The sequence below is a fragment of the Echiichthys vipera genome (genome assembly GCF_963691815.1).
Source record: "Echiichthys vipera genome assembly, chromosome: X".
In the NCBI taxonomy this organism is placed as follows: domain Eukaryota; kingdom Metazoa; phylum Chordata; class Actinopteri; order Perciformes; family Trachinidae; genus Echiichthys; species Echiichthys vipera.
Genome location: NC_139825.1, coordinates 3,255,176 through 3,279,700, shown reverse-complemented (window position 1 = coordinate 3,279,700; position 24,525 = coordinate 3,255,176). Strand labels below are relative to the sequence as shown.

General features: G+C 42.8%; 1 protein-coding gene across 2 annotated transcripts in view; it reads right to left on the bottom strand.

Annotated features, from left to right (window-relative positions):
- The window catches only part of phf2 (PHD finger protein 2), a 66,874-nt gene extending 44,611 nt beyond the window's left edge, over positions 1–22,263 (bottom strand). Inside the window, exon 1 of one of the 2 annotated variants that reach the window (XM_083939414.1) lies at positions 22,148–22,263. In XM_083939414.1, coding sequence (XP_083795540.1) covers positions 22,148–22,245 — 98 coding nt within the window. In that variant the 5' untranslated portion in view covers positions 22,246–22,263. The remainder of the gene's footprint in view (positions 1–22,147) is intronic. The other variant, XM_083939413.1, reaches the window with a different exon arrangement.
- Positions 22,264–24,525: the final 2,262 nt, after the last annotated feature.

The window sequence follows — 24,525 nt, the reverse complement described above, 5'->3', positions numbered from 1 at the left end:
ACCGGGTGGAGCCTGTGAGTTAGGTGCAGGTTACATGGAGTGTGTAGAAGAAGATGTAATTTCTTTGTTGTATGATGGACGTTGGCAAGAAAAAAGGAGCTAATGCTAACACTTGTAGTTTTATTGGCAGCTAGGAAAGTGTTCAGGCACTTCACAGAAGGAAACATGCTGCTGTAAGTTACAAACTGTCTGCTGCTAGAAATGGCCGTTATGGACGGAGGCTCAACGAGAGAGAGAGAGACAGAGATAAGCGAGCAATATAATAAGGAGAGGGAGCAATGTAATCCAGAACAAAGCAGTAAATCAGGGAAATTAACGATATTGTCTCTGTATCAAGTATCTCGCTGTCTCTGTCCTCATTTATGCCAGCCATGGTTATTGTAGTCTGATCATTACCAGGTTCACTGTTGTCATGTTAACAACACGTTGACACTGCAGAGTGTATTCATGCACTAATAGAAATCTTCAATGTACATTTACATAACAGTACATTCACTTGACAACTTAACTGCTAATTTATTCTCTGCCTTGAACACCTGTCTGCTCCGATCCACTGTCACTCTTTCTCTCTCACCCTAACTGGTCAAGACAGATGTCCATCCTCAGGCAATGACACTAATGGTTGCCAAGTGGACATTTGATCGATTACTGTTAATATAAAGGCTATTACAACCCGTTTTTGGCTAATTCACACTAAATAGATATTCATTCTCTCTCTCTTTCTCTCTCTCTCTCTCTCTTCCACTTCACTGCAGCCTGCGTGTGTGTGTGCCCTCAGTTTCTCCCTCTAACTTCTGGTTGGTGCTAAATTCTGAGCAAGGGTTGAGCCGAGGCATCATGAGACAGTTAATATCTATTAAAATGTGCGCTGATTCAAAGTGGTTAAGATGAAAAATGAATCAGATGGCGCTATCTACTTTGACTTCGTTGTCTTTCGAAGTCCGTCGTCTCATTAGACAGCGAGGCAAAGATGGCGGCGGCCGCACCAGGACGCGCTGGTCTGTTTTATCCACGGGCCTAGAAAAAAGAACGGGCAGAAGACACGAAATGGCGCCCCATTCATTCCTATGGAAAGCTGCTCAGTGGCGCAGGCTCCCCTACGGACGGCGCCATTTTGCTTCTCATGAACGCGGCAGGACTTACCGGATGTAGACATGCACGAATGCACGAGCGAGTCTGTCTAGAACGAACGAAGCCTCTTATTCTTAAGAGTGCGATATTTTGTGGGGGGGGTTCTGTCCATGGTATCTATGGCTCGGTGTAAACTGAGTAAATGTTATCCCTATACGTAGTTGGCATATGTTTATATATTTATTTATATTAGCCAAAATAGTTACTGAATTAATGGTTTGACTCAAGCAAATTGATGTTTGTATTCTTTAGTGGGCTTTTTAAAATTTCAGTCCCATGACTAAAATGTGCCAAAATACCATCTAAAGAAAATAGAAATATTAGTTTTACTTCCCTGTCCTAAGGACTATCTTGAACATAACAGGAATGATTTTGTTCATATATTTTATTCATATATTTACAGACACGGGGAGAACATGCAAACTCCACACAGAAGGGTCCCAGCCGGGATTCGAACCATAAACCCTCTTGTTGTGAGGCGACAGTGCTGACCACCATATATTACATAAGCCCACAGAAACATAACTTAATAGCGAAGACTATTAAATAATGAAGTGGCCTTTTTTCTGGTTCCCGGCTCTCTGCACTGTAAAGGCCAGTTGCCTGAATCTGACCGGGCCGTGACCCCAAGACGAAGAAGAAGATCGATGACACTGTAGCGGAATTCTGTCTAAAAGACTGAAACCGTCGGGCGCCCAGGGAAGGAAAAGAAGGAAAGAAGAGGAAGAAAAATGTGAAAAAGATAGAGGTACAGTAACGTCAATGTGATGAAGTAAATGAAATAAATAGTTTAATGATCGTAGTTACCGTTGTTGGAGCAGAGTGTTAGCTTGCTAGCTTACTTCGGACGATAGCAGCATCGTTTACTAATCGATAAATTGCTGAGTTGACATGTGTTAATGTTACTCCAACTTAAATTCATCACGGACGTTTGAAAAGTTAACGTTATACCTGTTCAGGTGTTTTTTTTACAGGTGTCTACTGCTGGTATGTCAGTTAAAATGCTTTTAGTTTTCCACCCCCTTTGTAATAGTGTAGCTGTAAGCCTTTCTTAATTGTGCCGCAGTTATGTTTGTTAAAGTTTACATCAGTGTTTAAGTGCAGTTAAAGTGTATTACTGTTAATACCCCACACCTTAGCTTTCCCATATCATTCATAGACGAAATGTACATTCCACTGCACATTACTGCTTTTTGCTCTCTGGTTAGACTGAATTGTATTGCAATGACAATAAAGTTAAATTAATCTCATCGTATTTTGATGTTCTCTCATGTATCATGTAAATAGCAGTGTATCAAGAGGTCTCTTATTTTTCTTTACTGTGTTCAATAGTGTGTGTTGTCATATCTGCACTGGTTTCATTATTTTGTGCAATACCATATTTATATTGTATTTTAAATTCATATTATGTCACTTGTTTACATGTGCACTGTTTAGCTTAATATGATTGCCTTATTTATTTTGTATTTTTAATTTATCACTTTTTTATTTCTTTAGTTTTTATTTGGTGTGATATTTTTTACTCAAAGAAATAAAATCGTGAATACACACATGCAGCTTCTGTGTGAGTGTATGAACGTTAATTGTGAAATTGACTGCTGTGATGCAAGGGGGCACCGGCTAAAATATTGCCTAGGGCACCAAATTACTCATGCTGCTAGAAAAACCTTTTACTGTGTCCATGAGATAAACCATAGAAAAACATCGGACACAATGTTTTAAAGTGTGAGCAGCAGAGTTGTGTCTCTGCCTGAGCCTTACACTGGGATTTTACGGAGACAGGAACTAAGCTGCTGAATGTGTTTCACTACAGCTGTTTTTAGCCAAGCACCCTCCTTCTCCTGCCCATAACTGCACTTTGGTCGGGTCTAAAATGATGAAAACATACATTTTTTTAGTAGAGGGTCTGAAGATAATTATGAGCCTTTTGATTTGTATCTAAAATTCAGTAGAGATCTCCTCTTCCCCGCATGTACGGGAGTGAATGGGTGAATATGCTTCTTAAACAGGCGAGTGCTGCAGTACCTCGCTTGGCTGCTAAGACCATGGTGGCATACGATGAGAGCACCGGTCCTGGGGACCTGGTTTTATCAGAGGCTCTAACTCAGTTTTGTCTTTTGGAAGTGAAAGAAGTTGTGTATCTTCATCCACTGATTCCCTGTCCTACACGCTGTCAGTGACACAGGCTGGCAGCAGAACGGAGCAAGTTGTTACGTTGGTCATTTTAGGAATAGAAACGCTACGGGGGCTAGTCCACGTGTGTGCAGGTGAAGAGAGAGACAGAGCATGAAGTCAGAGCAGACAGCTGTAGCTGGTGATGGTCAGAGCAGAGAACAAATTATTGGTTAAGTTTTAGTAAATGTTTCATATGTCCTGACGCTGGTTTGTTTCTGTAAACAGCCCCTCTGCTAACAGAATGGTATTCATCAAGTGTACGAGCATATGAATAACCTCATAAACTGGATATTCATGAACATATAAACACACTTGTTTGTGAAAGTGCAGAGATCTCAGCTTCTGAAAATATAGATATGCTGATATAACTTTAAAAAATGTAATTCACAAACTAGGAACACAGGCCAAGCCTTAGTTGTTGTCAATATCCTTATGTATCTTTACATCCCTACTGATTAGTCTCGGTAAATTGGGTTCAGTAATAGAATTTCTAGTCCAGCTGCAGATTTGTTAGTCCCTGTTTTTGTCTAGGCACCTGGCCTGGTTAAAGATTATCCAAACAAATAAGTTGATAAAAGAAATGAAAAGGCAATGATGTCTGTCATTTCCGTCAAATAAAAAGGTGTTTCTGCAGATCCAAGGGACTGGGTGGCTCTAATGTGTCCCACATAAATATATAAAACATAAAATAGATGTATTCATCACATAAATGTCAGCCTGATAATCACGCTATGAACTGCAAACACAACTGTGATTATTCCGTTACAAAAACATTGAAGTTTAAAAAAGACACATCTTTGCCATACATGGACATAGAGTTATGTATGTTTGCATATTATGATCCAGGTAAAAGCAGTTCACGTGATACAGGTTAAACAGGCTGTGTTGGTGGACTAAATCACTTTTTGGCACGATGTGACAGTTAACATGTTTGTTTTAAGAGTGCTGAAGCTAACATTTAGCTGAGCCCCCTAAAACCAGACCAGGTGCCTGGCAAAAAGAGGCCTGTTCATGATACTGCAGCAGGACCAAGAGTGATAGTGTTTTCCTGTGCAAAGTATGCGGTACATGTTGGTTTGATGTGGTCAGGATGTGACGGGTAAGGAGTGTTTGCATGTAAGAGACATCACTGCTAACGGTGTAATTAAATTATACCCATTATTATTTAACAGGCTTTTGTTTTTATTCGACCAAGTGAACATGACATCCGGGTAAGTAGAAGAAGAGTAATTCACAACATCATTAAACCTGTTTAAGGCCTGGGACAAAAAAAACATTCTAGTCTGTATGTTTAGGTCATATCTCCATGACAACACTGACGGGGGTGAATAGTTTTGTAACAGGCTAGTTTGTATTTTATTGAAGGTTAAAGTTTATGAATAACTAGGGGCGTGGCCTCTTGAGTGACAGCTAGCCTCTGGCCCTCACTTCTCCTCAGGGGGTTGTTGTCAGGATTAGCATCATTAGCATACTAACTCCGTCATCTTGACCTGGACTGCGGTCATTCGTGTGGTCGTGTTTCCATAAGTGACAAGATGGTTTGCTCTTTGATCGACTGAACCAACACATGGTTTAGGAACACACCGTGTTAAAGTTAGCTCTGTTATGCTAATTAAATAGCCGCACTTGCACCATGACTTGCAGTACAGCTTGCTATCGATGGCACATACACTAGATGCTAATCTGGAGCAGTGAGGGTCGGCGTTTTACAGTCTATGAGCATGGTACTTTGTTGAGTATCAGTTTAAATCATAGATCATAAATGCTGCCTGCACTTCACTCGCCAGTGTAATCTCCACTAGAGACACGGGACTCCCACTCCTGTTTATCTAGTAACGTGTTCTTTTAGCCTAGCTCCCAGGAGGTGGTGCAAATATGAGCTTATGTGGCTTATTCTGTAAACGTCACCCAGACGGACGTATCTCCCTCCCCCCAAAGTCACATCAATGCCCTTTTTTGGTAAGAAGAAATGTGGAGGGGTCAAAATCTGACAAGATTCTCCCAGAGGGGAATATGATTGGATCAAGTTGAGAGAATGGTCCCTGACGGAGAGGCTACGTCCATTTTTTTATACAGTCTATGGTCCCCTCCCACTCCCCCTCCCTCTCTGTAAACTCTGAGCAGCTAGTGATTAGCTTAGCAGCTCAGCTACCAGAGCTTCTTTTAGCATAGAGAAGGAAAAGAACAGCAAGGGGCCAAAGAGGAGTCAACATCGGGGATTCTTTTGAGCGGTGGGGAAGGCTACTTCAGGATGTGGGACTGAAAACAGATGCTGAGACAGCAGACTTTTTGTTCAACAGTTCATTTTTGTATTTTATTGTGGTAGATGTTACATAAATAGCTTCCATTAGTTTGTGCCAATACTGGCTTATGACTTTGAACGTCCCCGGTCTGATAAACAGCTATGTCAACACATGTTAGCATACGTTAGCCATGTGCTTCTGGCTCTGCGTTTCTTTAGGAAGGAGGGAGGGAGATGCGAACTCAGGGGGCTCAAATGATTTTCAGAATGTAGACTATAGGTTTAAAGGGAAGGTTTTTGTTGCCACCGTGTGCACAATGTTGCTGGACCTACTGCTATATGTGAAGTGTCTTGAGATAACTTTTCAAATTATTTGTTACTTGTAAATAAAATGTAATTGAACTGAGGTATGTCCCAGTGAAAAAGAATATTTGAGCGCTCTACATCTACAGGAGTAATTTAAATCAAGTCCTTCGCATTTGATTGGCCTGCTAAAAAGTGGCCTTTCCCACACGCCGGCAAAAGTCAGCATGTATCGTCTGCCTTCAGCCACATGAGCCAGCTGAAATCCTCCCAGAAATAGACCTCAGCCAGGTAGTTTTGAAAATTAAAACGTTGGTTATGCACTGTAACCCCAGATTCTATGAATACAATGTAAGGTCTAAGTGTTTTTTGCCCATTAATATCGAAACATATTGCTGTTAGCTAGTATGATCACCAATCAACCCACAAACGTGAAGTGCGGTTTTATACAACCGCTTTGGCTATCTCTTCTCTTCCTGGCCTCCTGGCTCCTGCCACTGAGGCAGGCAGGCAAGTATTTTTTTATCTGCCACTTTTAAAATTGATGCACTAAAAGAAGGAATAACAATAAGATTGTTAAGATGAAAAATGGGGGGAAGGCAACATGCTGTGTTGCCACACTGGTTACTTCGGGGATGCAGGACGATTTAACAGTTATGTTGTTTCTCCTCCGTCATTTCTGACTCTGACAGTGGCTTCAGTAAGCTAACAGCTATGCAGGTATGCTACAGCTTTAGCTGCATGCCGATATGTGTGTTTTTTCCCTATTTGGCATATCAAGTGATCAATTAACACATGATTTAAACTAGGTAAATGAATTAAAAAATTTACCTAAAAAAATAGTAATTGGTAATTCGATGGATCGAAACATTTGGAGCCAGTTCCAAATAGGAACGGTTCTCAAATTCGAACCCTACACACAGACAGACAGACAGACAGACACACACACACACACACACATGCAAACACACTCACACACACCATGTCCTCCTAAAAAAAGACAAAAGTATGAAACTTCATGCTCACAGCATACAGTGCCCTGAGTAGCATTGACTCAATGCATTCTACACCACATTCATCCATTCATACACTGATGGTAGTGGCTGCTTGGGGTTTGGGGTTCAGTATCTTGCCCAAGCACACCTCAATATGCAGACTGGAGGAGCCAGGAAACAAACAAGTGGATAACTCGCTTCACCTCCAGTGTCACAGCCGCCAAACTTCACATAATATCCAAATACAGGAATAACTAAGGCCCACGTGTAAATAAACTGATCTCACTTAACCAATGATTGATCTAATCCTCATTATGGTCTAATAATTAAAGTTTATATTAAATTCTATTGCACATCAAAATTGCCATGTGTAGGGCTTAAGTATATTACATTTTGCCAAACTAAAAATATTATTTGTTATTATAAGTATGTTAAAGTGAGTGACAGTAAAAAGTTCAAATATAAAAGAGCTGAATGTATTAATTAGTCATGGGCACTAAACAGTACATGTACATAATATTAATAATATTAATAACATAGAGCTTTGCACTACTGGAGTTAGTGAAATGCTTTATTACGCGGCCTTAGACTGGGTTTCTCTCTTCATTTAATCGGCAGAACACAACTGTCTGCTATTATTAAATCATCCACATTTTTTTTAACATTATTCTGCCCATTTTTTACCACATTTTTACTAATGGATGAATTACACCCACATATTATAAATGCTCATTACAGACACGCAATCGACCCTGATCCGAAAAATTTACATCACTTTTTCAGCGTGTAATATTCACGTTCTGTGTGAAAGTACTCAAAGTTCCAATTAATCACAGAAAAAAGACTCATATAGATCTATGTAGACTTGTCACAGTAGGTTACACACCTAAGTAGAGGGGGAAAAAAAATAAATAAATAGAATTATTAATAATTATTAGAGCCTTTTTAGAAAAGGTGTAACATTTTAATAATGCACGTGCACACATGCATGTGCGTCATAAGTATGATGCGGTAGTAAACAAAATAGCACTACAACACATAAAAGACAACTATACTTAAAATAAGATGCCCTTATCAGACGTCATAAATCATATCACTCAGCTGTGACCACGGACTCGTGCACCTGTGCTATCTGTGTCAAGCGCTCACCACCTAGGATCAGAGGGTTTATTATTTCCATGTTAATGTTGTACTTGTGTTTCTCATTATGTGTGTTGTATTTGATATTCTGTATTCTAACGTGTGTGTATTTTCTTTAACTTTGCTTGTGTAACTATTAGTAAAGGCATAACCAGGGACAGGGGTTTAGGAAATTAGTCTCGACTAGAAACCTGTATGAATGGCATCTATTTTATATGAAACAATGTACAATGTCTTTGTCCCTGCTTAATAAACTTCTAATCTAATCTTAATAGTGCAATTCAAAAGAATAAATAAAACACTAACATTGGTTCGTGTGCATGTGGGAAAGTTGCACACTGCCTGTTACTGCTCTAGTGTTTAAGTTCGCTTTTTTAAACTTTCTTAACTTCTATTCTCCTTTTGTTTGTTTTGTTTCTTCACCCTAACTTCTGTGAAGTTCTGCCCTCTACAATGAGGTTACTTTTGATTGTTTTTTTGTGTGTTGTTTTTATCAATGCCGCTTCCATCGGGACACGCTGTCTTTGTTTTCTCCGGAGAACAGCTGATCGTGCTCATGCCGGCCGGCATAGCGGCCAGCCCAGCGGAGTTTCCACCTGAACTCTGGAGAAAAACACACCGGGGGCGCAGAGGTGGGAAGCAACGTCAGGGCAATAGAGGAGGGTGGAGACAGGACTGGCTTATGGAGAGGAGAAGATTTAAGCCGTGTCTCCCCTCTGTTGTTGTGGTTAATGTACGGTCTTTCTACAACAAATTGGATGAAATAACGGCGCTAACGCGAAGCCACCCGGAGTACTGTGAGTACAGTCTGATGGGTTTCACAGAGACATGGCTACACAGAGACATCACGGACCAGAACGTCTCCGTGGATGGCTTCCACACCATTCGGGCTGACCGGGACAGCAGAGGGGGGCTTGCTGTTCTAGTAAACAGCAGATGGTGTAATCCTGGTCATATTACCATTAAAGAACAGCTCTGTAGCCCCGATGTGGAACTGGTGGCCGTTGGACTCCATCCATACCGTCTGCCCAGAGAGATCTCGCATGTCATCACCATTGTTCTGTACATCCCTCCCTCTGAAAACCCGACATCTGCCTGCAGCATCATACACACCACCATCTCCAGACTCCAGACTAATCACCCCTGTGCCCTCATCATCATGTCGGGAGACTTTAACCATGTCATCATGGATAGAGTTCTTCCGACCTTCCAACAGTACATAAGCAGTCCTACCAGAGACGAGAGGACTTTGGACCTGATGTATGCTAACATTAAGTATGCATACATCTCCTCTTCTCTCCCCCCTCTGGGCAGGTCAGATCATAACCTGGTTCAACTCAAACCCTGCTATGTGCCTCTGGATAAGAGGAAGCCTACGACCATGACGACTGTAAGGAGGTGGTCTGAGGAGGCTTATGAGACACTGCAGGGCTGCTTTGAAGGGACTGACTGGCCTGCACTTTGTGAGCCGCACGGGAAGGACATCCAGTGCATCACAGACAATATTAATTTTTGTGTGGACTGCAATGTCCCAGCTCGGACTGTAACCTGCTACGCTAATAATAAACCCTCGATCCTGAATGAAAAGAAGAGAGCATTCAGAGATGGCAACCGTGATGAGGTGAGGAGAGTGCAAGGGGTACTCAGACTTAAAAGGGAGACTAAAGAAAATTATAGGAGAAAGCTGGAGAAAAACCTCGAGGGACGTGTGGAGTGGCATGAGAACCATCACCGGGTTGCAGAAGACTGGTAGCACAGGGTTGGAGGACCGTGTGGACCAGGCCAATGAACTGAACCTATTTTTTAATAGGCTTGATACTGCTGCCCATCCCCTGATGACTCAGCTGCTGCCGGCCCCTCAACTAATTTCACTTTACCTCCCCCTACTCCTCCTCCTTACAGACCCCTTGACTGCCACTCACCACCTCACTTCACACCTAACTATTCCACCCCTCCCTCTACTCTAATCATGTCCTCCAAAACCTGATGACCTCAGCCCTCCCCCAATGGTCACCTCTACAGTGTCCTTCACTCCTGACCTGGTGAGAAGACAGCTGACGAGACTCCACTCTGACAAGCTGCAGGCCCCAATGGTGTCTTTCCCAGGGTGCTTAATGCCTGTGCCCCCTAGCTGTCTGGAGTACTGAGGGCGCACTCACACTGTCCTTCCGTACCGGGCCAAAACAGGTTTTGCGGGTAAAACCTAGTTCGTTTGACCAGTGTGAGTGCAAAAGCTGGCCGTCCACGGCCCGTTTGAGAGAGGTGAGCTTTTGTAAAGCGCGTTTGCACATGTACGAGCACGAGCGTGCGCACATGTACGAGCAAGAGGCCTACGGCGGCTCTGACGTCATTTTAAGTGTGCCTGTTCGGACATAGAAAAAAAAAGAAGGACCATGCGCGGACATTTAACAACAACAACAACAATGGCGGCGAAAGGTTCACGTTGGTGTGATGCGAAGGTGGAGTGTTTACTGCAGATTTGGGCGGATGAAAATATTCAAAAACAGTCGGACAAGACGTATAAAAACTTTGAGGTCTATGGAAAGATTTGTAAACAAAGCGACGCATCGCGATGACGTCAATCAATGCGTGTGACGTGTTACAACGTGACGACATATGGACAGGCATGAAGCATTTGCGCGAGGCCCAGGTAGTGTGAGTACAAATGGTCTGGCCAGCGGGGGGAGAGGGAGGGGGGGACAAGTACCCTAAAGCCCGGGGCACGGTACGGGCGGACAGTGTGAGTGCGCCCTGAGTCAAGTCTTCAGCCTGAGCCTGCACTTTAAGAGAGTCCCAGTGCTGTGGAAGACGTCCTGCCTCGTGCCTGTGCCAAAGACGCCACGTCCTAGTGGCCCTCAGGACTACAGACCGGTGGCCATGACGTCCCACATCATGAAGACCACGGAGAGATTTGCCCTGGAGCAGCTAATGCCTATGGTCAGGCCCTTCACTGATCCACTACAGTTCGCCTACCAGTCCCGCCTGGGAGTTGAGGACTGTATCACCTACTTGCTGAACAGAGTCTACAGTCATCTGGACAAGCCTGCGAGCACTGTGAGAGTCATGTTCTTTGACTTCTCCAGTGCATTCAACACCATCCGTCCGGCTCTACTGGGTGAGAAGATGGCTGCGATGCAGATGGAGGCCCCCATCGTGTCCTGGATTGTGGATTACCTGATGGGCAGACCACAGTATGTACGCCTACAGAACTGTGTCTGACAGGGTGGTCAGCAACACTGGGGCCCCACAGGGGACTGTCCTCTCTCCCTTTCTCTTCACCCGCTTCACCTCAGACTTCAACTATTGCACTGAGTCCTGCCACCTTCAGAAGTTTTCTAATGAATTAGCAATCGTTGGCTGCATTTGAAAGGGGTATGAAAGTGGATACAGGACTGTTGTGGGCAACTTTGTCACTTGTAGTGAGCTGAATCATCTGCAGCTCAACGTGACTAAAACAAAGGAGCTTGTAGTGGATCTGAGGAGGGTGAAAACACCTGTGACCCCTGTTTCCATCCAGGGGGTCCCTGTGGACACTGTAGATAGATAGATAGATAGATAGATAGATAGATAGATAACTTTATTTATCCCCGAGGGGAAATTAGGTCATCGTAGCAGCGGTACAGAGCAATCAGAAATACTAAAATAAGATAAAATATAAAATACAAAATATGAACAGCAATAAAATAGAATAAAATAAAAGTACAGTATTGCAGATAAAACACTATATTAAAATGTGCAGTGTGGATTTTAATGTGCAAGTGGGATAAGGTGCATGTCAGTGATAGGTCACTATGAGTAGTGAGAGTTTATTCCCTGAGCGTTGCTCAGCGTTGTTGTGCAGCGTTGTAAAGTCTGACGGCAGCAGGTAGGAATGATTTCCTGTGCCGTTCCTTTAAGCAGCGGGGTTGAATGAGTCTGCTGCTGAAGCTGCTCTGAAGCTTGTCCAGGGTTTTATGGAGGGGATGGGAGACATTGTCCATGATCACCAGCAGTTTTGCCAGCATCCTGTGCTCCACAACCTCCTCCAGGGTGACAAGCTTAGAGCCAACAACAGACCCGGCCTTCTTTATCAGTTTATTCAGTTTGTTCGCGTCTTTTGCTTTGATGCCCGCACCCCAGGACACCACAGCGAAGAAGATGGTGCTCGCGACAACAGACTGATAAAACATCTGAAGCATCCGGTTGCAGACATTAAAGGACCTGAGCCCTCAGGAAGTAAAGCCGGCTCAGGCCCTTCTTGTAGACTGCCTGTGTGTTTGTGGTCCACTCCAGTTTATTATCCAGCACCACACCCAGGTACTTGTAGGAGTCCACAATGTTTAAGTCCGTCCCACCAATGCAAACTGGAGAGGGCGGGGGCTTGTTCCACCACCATCTCTTTTGTCTTTGCCACGTTCAGCTGCAGGTGGTTCTCCTCACACCACATGACAAAATTGCCGACCAGGTCCCTGTACTCGTCCTCCCTTCCACCCTCTACACGCCCCACAATGGCCGTGTCATCAGAGAATTTCTGCAGATGACACGACTCAGTGCGGTACTTAAAATCTGCTGTGTAGGTGGTGAAGAGGAAGGGCGACAGCACGGTTCCCTGGGGGGCACCAATGTTACTGATCAGGCGGTCAGACACACAGTTCCGTAATCTCACATACTGCGGCCTGCCCGTCAGATAGTCATTTACCCATGTGACGAGAGGAGAATCCACCCGCATGTTCTCCAGTTTGGCCTTCAGCAGCTCGGGCTGGATGGTGTTAAAAGCACTGGAGAAGTCAAAGAACATGACGCGGACAGCAGTGTTGGGTCTATCCAGGGAGGAGTAGGCTTCCTGCAGCAGGTAGATGAGAGCATCATCAACCCCAACATGGGGCTGATATGCAAATTGTAGGGGGTCCTGTGATGGGCACACTAGGGGTCTGAGGTGTGCAAGAACCAGCCTCTCCATGACCTTCATAATGTGAGAGGTCAGTGCAATCGGCCTGTAGTCATCCAGTGCCACAGGATGTCCTTTTTTGGGCACTGGAACAAGGCAGGATGTTTTCCACAGCACTGGCACTCTCTGAAGGTGGAGGCTCAGGTTGAAGAGGTGCTGGAGAACTCCGCAGAGCTGGCTGGCACAGGCCTTCAGCACGCGAGGGGGGGTTGTGAGAAGAGGTAGTTGCTCGGAGGAGCAGCAGGGGGGCTGTTGGGGGAGCTGGGGTCAAACCTGTTGAAAAACAAGTTAAACTCGTTCGCACGTTGTTCATTTCCCTCTGCTGTTCCTCCTCCTCTCCTCTGGAAGCCGGTGATCTCACTCATCCCCCTCCATACGTCCCTGGTGTTGTTGTTTTCCAGTTTGGATTCCAGTTTCCTCCTGTAGCTTTCCTTACTCTCCTTGATGCTGTGTTTGAGTTCTCTCTGAACACGCTTGAGCTCTGCACGGTCCCCTGACCTGAAGTAGAGGAGTACAAGTACCTGGGTGAACTTCAATAATGAGTTGAACTGGACTACAAACGCAGAGGCTGTCTACAAAAAGGGCCAAAGTCGACTCTTCTTCCTGAGGAGGCTGAGGTCCTTTAACACCTGCCGGACGATGCTGAGGATGTTTTATGAGTCTGTTGTGGCCAGTGCGATCTTCTTCACTGTCACATGCTGGGGCAGAACAAACGGATCAGGAGGGCCGGTGATGTCGCGGGGGAGGAGCTGGACACCCTGACGACCGTGAGAGGAGGATGCTGTCCAGGCTCCGGTCTATCCTGGACAATGTCTCCCACCCTATCACACTGACACACTGGCCCAGCAGAGGAGCACCTTCAGCAGAAGACTCCTTGCACCCAGATGCACCAAAGAGCGCCTCAGGAAATCTCTCCCACCTATGGTCATTAAACTATACAACACATCCCTAGGAGAGTCTGTCACCCCCGCTCTGTGATTCAGACTCAACCACAGACAATCTTTGATCTTGTATATATTTCACTACTGTAAATATTCACTTCTGTAAATGTTTAGTCTGTATAATATTTGTTGTTTGTATATCTGGAGTTTTGTAACAATGATTCCCCCCTGGGATTTTAAAGTATTTCTGATTCTGATAGGATTCTGAAAACCGATTTTGCAGTTCACCTTTACTGATTAAAGCAGTTAAAGCATTAAATAAATACCATCATAAATATATCCCCATCATAATATATCCATCATAATATATCCATCATAACCATCATAATAACCATCATAATATATCCCCAAGACCCTTTTGATGGTTCATCAAGTTGCAATAAGTTTAATGACACATCTTTCATATCCTGATGGAGTCTGTTGCTGTGTCCCAAATTTTTCACTTCCACTCTCAGTTTGAGGGTGGAAGTGCGTTCACGCCGGAAGTCGGTAAAATGCAATGAACTGCATTTATCCGGTCGCGCACTCAAACGGCGAAAAACTGTTGAATGTGGATCAATGGAGGCAGGACTTAATTAAAACTGGAAAAAGAATGAACCACAGCGCAATTGAGCAGCAACAACTAGATTCACTTTATCAATGTAAAAAGAGGATCACAGGGATTTTGGCAATGTGCTGAGTCTGAAGAGTTGCTGGAAAAAGACTGATCAGGGAGGTGAATTTATGTTTACATTCATCAAAAACTAAACACAGAGGCATTCACGAGGAGCGCTACTTTGGGCTCAGATGCTGAATCATTGATGTTGTGCTGTTGTGGTACAACAGTGTTAGTATGCAGTGGACACATTGCACCTTGTTGGCTTCTTTTTTAGTGTGAAACTTTGGACATTCTCTACCTTCTCCGGGTGGTTGTTTTACTCTCCGCCATCTGCCATCTGCCATCTGAAATTCGGCCTTAGTGGTGTGCATCCGCAAAAACAGTCCATGTGGAACAATGATCCCGCTGAGCCAGCCGCAGAACACGCGGAATAGGAATTAAATGAATCCTCGAGGCAGAGATTTTGCCTAGGTCAAGTTACTCAAGTAATTGTTTGGACAATAGTAGCACTGTTTGCTAATAAATAGATAGCGTCATAGAGTTGACGTTAGTTAAGGATACTAATGTCCTGGCACCATGGACATATTAAAGTATGGACGGCGTGCCAAAAAATGGCGCCCACTCATTCCTATAAAAGCAGCTCAGTGGAGCACGGTTGTTTTAGAACCCTGTTACTTCCTGGCTGTGTGGCATCTTCTCGTGAACGTGGGAGGACTTACCAAATGTAGAAATGTTTGCATTCCCGAGCCCATGCCCAAAACAAAAAAAAAAATTTATATATATCTGACAAAAACACAAAAAGTTTGAGCAGCAAAGTTGAGTCTCTGGTGGAGCCTTACACTGGGAGTTTACGGAGACAGAAACTAAGCTGCTGAATGTGTTTCACTACAGCTCTTTTTAGCCATGCACCCTCCTTCTCCTGCCCATAACTGCACTTTGGTCGGGTCTAAAATGATGAAAACATACATTTTTTTAGTAGAGGGTCTGAAGATAATTATGAGCCTTTTGATTTGTATCTAAAATTTTCAGTAGAGATCTCCTCTTCCCCGCATGTATGGGAGTGAATGGATGAATATGCTTCTTAAACAGGCGAGTGCTGCAGTACCGCGCTTGGCTACTAAGACCATGGTGGCATAAGATGAGAGCGCCGGTCCTGGGGACCTGGGCATGGCATGACCTGAGGTGCACATGTGCAGCTAGCTACGGCTACACCGTTTGGACAAGTATATGTGAGAAATGCGGCAGCAGGTGGCAGCTGATGTATACATGGATATAACTAACATCATTTAGCGTATGCCATAGACATAAAAAAAGAGCGGATAGCAGAACCAAAATGGCGCCCCATTCATTCCTAAGGAAAGCTCAGTGGCGCAGGCTCCCCTAAGGACGGCGCCATTTTTGCTTCTCGTGAACATGGTAGGACTTACCGGATGGAGAAATCTTCCTGTTCCCGACAACCATGCCAGAGCTCCAAGCACGAGTCTGTCTCTGTTCTCGAACGAACAAAGCAGTATCATTAGCAGTATGCTCATAGGTAGTTAGTAAACTGAGTAAATGTTATCCCTATACCTAGTTGGCATATGTTTATATATTTATTTAAATTAGCCAAAATAGTTAGGCTACTGTATTAATGGTTTGACTCAAGCAAATTGATGTTTGTATTCTTTAGTGGGCTTTTTAAAATTTCAGTCCCATGACTAAAATGTGCCAAAATACCATCTAAAGAAAATAGAAATATTAGTTTTACTTCCCTGTCCTAAGGACTATCTTGAACATAACAGGAATGATTTTGTTCATATATTTTATTCATATATTTATTAGAAATAGTACGTCTACCAAGTACTAACTAAATTAAATACAAACACAAGTTGGCCTATTTAGCATGATGAGGTTTCACTACCCATATGGTAATACACTTAAATTGTACACTGGCATAGACTACATGGCTAAAATAAGTGTAGTGTATCAAGTTATAATGTTTATATTAGCCTACTAACAATGTTAGAAATCATCTCCTATAATCAATACGCCGTGCCTAAAACGACATTTATCAGTTTCATGTAGGTCATGCTGCTAGAAAAACCTTTTACTGTGTCAATGAGACCACGTCCACGCCACAGTGTCCGACCACGCTCAAAAGATAGGCTCCCTCGAGGTAAATGCAAATTTACAAGACGAGCTTCTGCTAACTGGAGTCCTCCTGTGCCACACTAACAGAGAGCAACACTAAGCTGCTGGCTAGAGTCATCTTTCTTTCCGTGCCTGGTTACACTGTTATTTGAATTCAGATTATCTTTAATCGCCCTTTGTGCCAAGTACTGGAAGCTCGTTCACATGTGGATTTCAATTTGTTATTTTATATTTTCTTCACAGCTTTATTTTATTCTGTTTTGGATGTTTATCACCAACCGCCATAGGGTTATCCTAAGTATTTTAAAATAGGACTAGGACAAGTGATATCCTATATTTCTCAAATGAGAAGGGCGGAACGGGCTAGGCTGGTGGAAATTGCAGAGAAACTGTTGAAACTTGATAGAACTTACTTCACCTCTCCACCCCCCTTCTATATCAGAAACGGCTACTACTACATTCAGAACACGGCCCTTTTAATGACACGCGGAGTGGAGAGACAGCTACGACAATCCAAACAAAACTTTTTTGAGCAGAAAGATAAGGCAGGGTGATCAACAAGTCTTTTTCTGATTTCTATACCGCACTACCGGTACTAGATCAACTTCTCCCCCGGAGTTGTTTGTGCTTTGTCGTCTCTCAGGTCTCTGCTGATCGTGGTGGTACCTGCTGCCGTGGTCCTGCATGACGCTTCCTGCTACTATTATAATCTATAAACTTAGTTGCGCTTGTTTCTACTATTCTGCTGTATTAACTGCCATAACATATAAGTCATATTCACATTACTATAGATATTATTATAGTTACTGGAAGTGTGTCTGTCTCTGTGTCTGTCTTTGTCTCTCTCTGTCCATCTGTCCGTCTTTTCTCTCTTTCTCTCTCCTTTTCTTCCTCCCCAATCGGTCAAGACAGATGGCCGTCCTCCACAGAACTGGGTCTGTCTGACGTTCCTGCCAGTGATAGGGAAGGTTTTCGTTGCCACCATACTCTACGGGGGAATTGTTGGGTCTATGTAAATCATAATTAAGTCATAGGGTGTGGTCTTTACCTAGTTTGTAAAGAAGAAGAAGAAGAAGAATTACTTTATTTATCCCGCAAGGGGAAATTGAATTTTTGAAAAAAGTGTCCTGAGATAACTTTTGTTATGATGTGGCACTATAAATAAAATTGAATTGAATTGAATTGAACTATATACTTCTGAATGCAGCCCAATTACTGCAGCGACCCCCTACCCCTGCTTAACGTACCCTCAGATTGATATAAACATCTCTAGGGAGCTTGGTAGACCCATTGCTCTGTTGGAGATGCATGAAGCGATCAAGTCTATGCAGAACAGGAAATCTACTGGTCCCCATGGTTTTACAGTCGAGTTCTTTAAGACATACTCGATGCTATTAGCTCCCATCCTTGTGAGAATGATCAATGACTCCTTTACTGCAGGCAGATTAACAGGGATCTTGTATGAGGCATCTATTTCATTGCTCCTGAAGAAAGACAGGGATCCTACCTACAGCTACAGACCGGTCTCACTTTTATTCATAGATTGTGAGATCCTTGCTAAGGTCCTCACCCTTCCCCTCCAAAGTGTGATGTCAACGATAATTTCACAAGACCAGACAGGCTTCACATTAGTGAGACATCCATTCTGTAACACCAGAAGGCTGCTCAACATCATATTCTCACCGGGGACAGACACTCCTGAGGTCATAGTGGCGCTAGATGCGGAGAAAACCTCGACCGAGTGGAGTGGGGCTTTCTATTTCATGTTTTGGAGAAATTTGGCTATGATTCTAAATTTATTTCTTGGGTTAAGCTTCTGTATGCAACCCCATCTGCATCTGTAAACACTGACGGCATCCGTTCAGTACGTTTGGTTTGGACCCAGCAGGGCTGTCCGCTCTCACCCTTGTTGTTCAACATAACCATCAAGCCATTAGCCATCTGGCTTAGAACCCAGAATGAGTTTGAAGGCATCACTCAATTTGGCCTGGTCCACAAACTTTCCTTATATGCAGATGACCGTCTCTTGTTTATTTTAAACCCCACATCCTCCCTCCCCCCAGTTTTATCAATCCTGAATCAGTTTGGGCACCTGTCGGGGTATAAGTTGAATATTCAGAAGAGTGAGTTATTCTTTGTCAACAACTTGTCGAGATCACTCCGAAAATCCATATTCCCCTTTAAAACAGCTGACGAGGGGTTCAAGTATTTTGGGGTGTTTGTCACCAGCTCCTTCAGGGACCTTTTTCAAAAGAACTTCCAGCCGCTATTGGATAAATGCATGTCAGACTTGTCTAGATGGGCGGACCTCCCCCTGTCCTATGCAGGCCGGGTTAATCTTATTAAGATGGTCATTTTACCAAAGTTTCTGTATCTTTTTCAACACCTCCCAATTTGTCTTAACAAATCGTGTTTTTGCTAATCTGCACCAACAACTTAACACTTTTTATTTGGCAGAATAAACCAGCCCGTATCAAAAAACATATTCTTCAACTCCCTAAACCTCAAATTCATCAGGCCATTTTCAGATGCAAAATTCAATGTAAAAAATTAACATCCAGGAACCCAAGGAAACCCAATCTATTCTATATTCTAGATTGGCAGTGTGCTGAATTTTCTACATCGTATTTTGCATCTGGTTTTGGTATGTTGAATCTTTTAACGATTCATTTGTGATTCTGAATTTGTGAAAATTGAAAAATAAAGGTGAAAATCAGTAGTTGAAAATTTGAAGCGTTAAATTCAAAGGCAAAAAAAATCAGATAGCTAATTTTAATGCATAAATATTCAGTGCTAGAAATTCAATGGCGTTTTAATTTCCAAATCCGATGTAACAGATTTTCCTACATACTAACATTTGCCAGCTAACACTGCTTACTTGGCATTCAAGTTGTTATGCGCAGGAGACGCCATGGAACAGCTCTAATGTGGAGCCAAGACGTGCTATTTTCAGTTAGTTTTTAGTTGTAACTGTAATTGGATTTCTATCTATTTATCTTCTATTTATTTTTGTTTTATTTTACTTCTATTTATCTGTACATTTCTGTCTTTGTGCTGCTGAAACACCTTCATTTCACATCCCATTAAGGAGATCGGATTTTAGCAAATCTAGGGTTACCATCTAGACACAACCACAAGTCTCACCAAGTACTGGAGTAAGTTAAGTTGCACCTTATTCTAGCAATGAACAAACATAACTACTAAATGCACACTAGCATGTACCTGTGTGTTATTACATCTTAGTACAACTAGCATAATCATACGTCAACACCACACAAACTAGACACTTTATATTTTATATAGCTTGACAATGAAATTACCAGTTATTACCTTCTCTTGCCTCATGCATGTGTGCATGTTAGATTACAGTGTACAATAGAGTGCAATTTCAAAGGCAAATACAGTTTATCCAGCTTATGACAACAGAGTATGGCTGAGGTCTGTGGGATCCCCAGGGTTCCATTATTGGTTCACTGGTTGATGTTGCCATCATACAGACACACTGTGTATCATAATTGTGCTGATGACACATATGATGAATAATACCATAATATCCTCTACAATGACTACATCTCAGACACTCTAAGAACATAATTTAATGTAGGTGCATAAAGTAGTGTACTGATTTTTTTCCTATCTAAACTTACACAGCTGTTTCACTGCTGTTAAAGGTTGAATATGTAGAATCTTTATTAAAAAACTTTTTTTTTTTTTTAAATAATCCACCCATGGGGCGTTTGTAGAGCTTTTCCATAAAAATATATACTTCTGTTCTGTTTCCATGTTAGCAGCCAATAGTGTTGGGCGTTCCTGGTTGCCAGGGTTGTCTGTTGTTAGGTGCAGCTACTCTAGGCTGGCACTGGGTGAAATGGAGTTTGTCAATCCTGCAGCTGTTTATTTGTCCCAGCAGCTGAGTGACCGGAGACGTGCAAAAACCAGAGTCAATACTGGCCAAGCATTCACTCCATAGACTGAGAGAAAGGAGAGAAACGCCATTAAAAGGCACGCCCAAATGGCTACGTTTCTCCTTGATCGCTAACATCACTTTCATCTTTACTTAGCTGTAACGGCTAACGCTAACTGTCAGTCATACTCCTCTGCAATACTTGTTTTTATGGTGTGATTTGCCGGAGGGGATGGGTTCAAACAGGCGCAAACAGACTCTGGTCTCCTGTAGGTTACTGGGCCGGGTCTGACCAACCTGGTAACCCGACTGCTGGAATTATCTTTTTGTTGTTGCGAATGTTACTCCATAATCAACCTTTAAATAAACTAATGTATCCTGTAACAAAGGTCCAACTCTGAATCCTGAATGATTTGATTTTATTATCAGCAGGCAAAAGAAATCTGTCAGACATGAACTCCTAATGTCCTACTGTATATTAGAGTCAAGAGCATCAAGTTTACACATGAACATTCAGGATCTACATTTAAAGATGGGTCTTCTTTTCATTATACTGGGGGCTTACGTAGATGTGTCACTGGAGGTCATGGCTTCCCCGAGCATTTCATTCGACCCTACATAATGTGATAAAGCTACACACAGCCAAGCAGCCAGGGTGAGCATTAAAGGGTTAACGTTCAGGCGCGTAAATACTGTTCATGAAGGGCTTCTTCACCAAACCAAACACGGTAAACAAATGATCTATCCCCAAAAGACAAGCTGAGTGCAGTAGAACAGCATGAAACATGGCAAAACAAATTGGGCTGCAGGGACAGGCTTGTGCTGTAGCAACTCCGACACAAGACAATATAACAGAATGATATCAGGAATTTGATTACAGCTTAGCCTATGTACGAACGATGAAAGTGATGAGCGGCGGTGGACAACACATCCCCGTTTAATCGCAGTGAAACAAAATAGGACTAGCCAAACTATAGCTCAATTGTAACGTTAACGCTTCTAACAACCGTGTTCAGTGTACGTTCCCAACTGTATTATTTTCCTCACTAAAACATAAGAGCATCAACGGGCTATTGTCAGCCATGGCTCCTGCTGCCTGCCTGCCCGGCAGGAAGGCAGGGACGTTACGGGGCTGAGCACAGCCTTAGACTCGGGTCGTGATTTTCAACCGTGCTCTGTAAAAGCGGTCGGTGAAAACTCATGAGAATAACATTTAAACACAACACACACGAAATATCGGTCTAAAAGTGGCCATGAAGAGGGGACACGGCAGACAAATGGGCAACGAGACCGCCGAGGCTTCCCCCGCTGTCTCTGCCTCTGCCGCCCGCTCACAACGGGAAGATTTAGTTCGGGCTATGCGGGAATGTTAAATAACCATTAAGTACAATTTATAGACGAAATCACTCTATAAAATATCTGAAACTTTTTAAAAGAAGATTATGTTTTGTGTTAATCGCGAAAAAATGTCACAACCCCGGTCGGTCGGGCTATATTTAACTCCGCCTTCTTCTTTTTCTCCAAGCGGCCTCTCCTCAGATGTAGACGGGTGACTGAGAGCCACAAAGCTGTCAAACGCGACCGAGACCTCGCCATTTTTGCTTGTTTTAAACAAATGCAAACCCGCCACAAAAACACCACGGTGAGCAATCCGACCTTACCTGCCGTGGAACCAGTCCTTGCAAGCATCACACTCGATCATAAACTGGGTCACGTCGTAAGGTAATCTGCAGATGCAATATACTGGTACAGTCGCCATGTTCAATTCACAACTACGCCGGGATATACTGTGTGTGTGTGTGTGTGTGTGTGTGTGTGTGTGTGTGTGTGGTGCGGGGGGGGGGGGGGGGGGGGGGGGCTTGCAGGAGTAACAACGTCCTGCAAACAATATGATCCAATATGATCTTCCACAGAAAGCATCCAGGGACAGAGCCGCCGGACACACGATCTAAACGCACGTCTCCACCACGGAGACGATGGAGGCTCGTAGCAGTCTTCCCTGAAATGCAGTATTGTTATTATCATTATTATTATTACTATTATTATAATAATAATAATACTTTTTGCGTGCCCCGTGGTGACTGCACGGCCTCAAGGGAGGCGCTCATATTAGGAGCCAGAAGAAGATGTTGGCTCGATATTGTTGTCAAAATAAATATATAAATAAAAAAATAAATAAATGTGCAAGTTACGTCAGGGAGCAGATTTAAAGGAGCGGAGCTCAGATCAGATGAATGAATGTCCGGATCAATCAGCACTGCAGCATCATGAGCTTCGCTTCTCCCTCTCACCACTTATGGAGGCAAAATAAAGCCTTTTTATAAATAATCTCAAACGTGAATGAATAAATATTTGAGGTATCACATTAACCATGAGCTGAGTGCTGAGAGATGATCATGTTATTACCTTTTTTATACATTCATTCATTCATTCATCTTCAACCGCTTGTCCCTGTCGGGTCGTGGGGGGGACTGGATGCCAGTCTATCGTAGGGCACATTGAGACAAACAGAGACAGACAACCATTCACACTCACATTCACACCTAAGGGCAATTTAGTGTCATCAATGAACCTAACACCGGCATGTCTTTAGACTGTGGGAGGAAACCGGGGAACCCTGAGAAAACCCACATAATTACGTTTACGTGATCAATCTGACCAAATGAAATAAATATTTTCAAAAAGCCAATTAATAAATTAAAAGGTGTGATAATTATTCCACAATAAAACATGTCTTACATTATTATAGGTTGAATATGTAGAATCTTTATGAAAAGCTACATTTAAAATAAAATAATCCACCCACGGGGCGTTTTGAGGGGTACAGAAAGACAGTATTGCTTTTCCATAAAAATATATTCTTCTGTTCTGTTTCCATGTTAGCAGCCAATAGCGTTGGGCGTTGCTGGTTGCCAGGGTTGTCTGCTGTTGGGTGCAGCTACTGTAGGCTGGCACTGGGTGAAATGGAGTTTGCCAATCCTGCAGCTGCTTTTTCATCCCAGCAGTTGAGTGACCGGAGACGGGCAAAAACCAGAGTCAATATAGGCCAAGCATTCACTCCATGGACTGAGAGAAAGGAGAGAAACACCATTAAAGCGCATGCCCAAATGGCTACGGTTCTCCTTGATCGCTAACATCACTTTCATCTTTACTTAGCTGGAACAGCTAATGCTAATGGTTAACGCTAACTGTCAGTCAAACTCCTCTGCAATACTTTTATTTTATGTTGTCATTTGCTGGAGGGGATGGGTTCAAACAGGCTCAAACAGACTCCAGTGTCCTGTAGGCTACTGGGCCGGGTCTGACCAACCTGTCAACCCAACTGCTGGAATTATTTTTTTGTTGTTGCTACTACGATCTTGAGACACTACATGGTGGTGTTCTGCTCATTCTCCATATTCAACCTTTAAGTATATCATATTAATTATTAGATTAATATACATAATGTCATTAAAGAAACCATTAATTGTTTACTAATTTCTGTCAAATATGTGTGTGGCAGGGTCCTCCGTACCACTGGAAAACAGTTCATGGATCAGTAATATTTGGACATATATGGGTTATTATCTTGCAAGTACACACATTATCCATGTTGTTTATTAAGGCTGAGAATGCTGGGTATAGACCTAAAGAAAATGTTTGTCAAAAATATGTCTTCTATAGTTCAATTTATAAATTAAATTTACAACGTTGTTGTTTTAAGTGCTACAGTCACACCTCTGGCTTCACAATGATATTGACAAACATCATTGCTTTCATTTGCAGAGGCATTACAATGTTGAAGAAAAAGATTCAAGACTCAAGATTCAAGAAGCTTTATTTATCCCGAGGGAAATTATTGTGCAAAAGTTTCAATACAAAGGTGGGAAAGGATCAGAGTGACAATAAGCTAACATAATCAAATAAAAATAAAGCTAACATAAAATAGATCAGACAATAATTAAGTGTGACAGAGTGCAACGGACATTGTGGTTAAACGTAGGTATATACAATATACAACAATACGCACCATAAGATAAGTACAAACTAAATAAGTGAT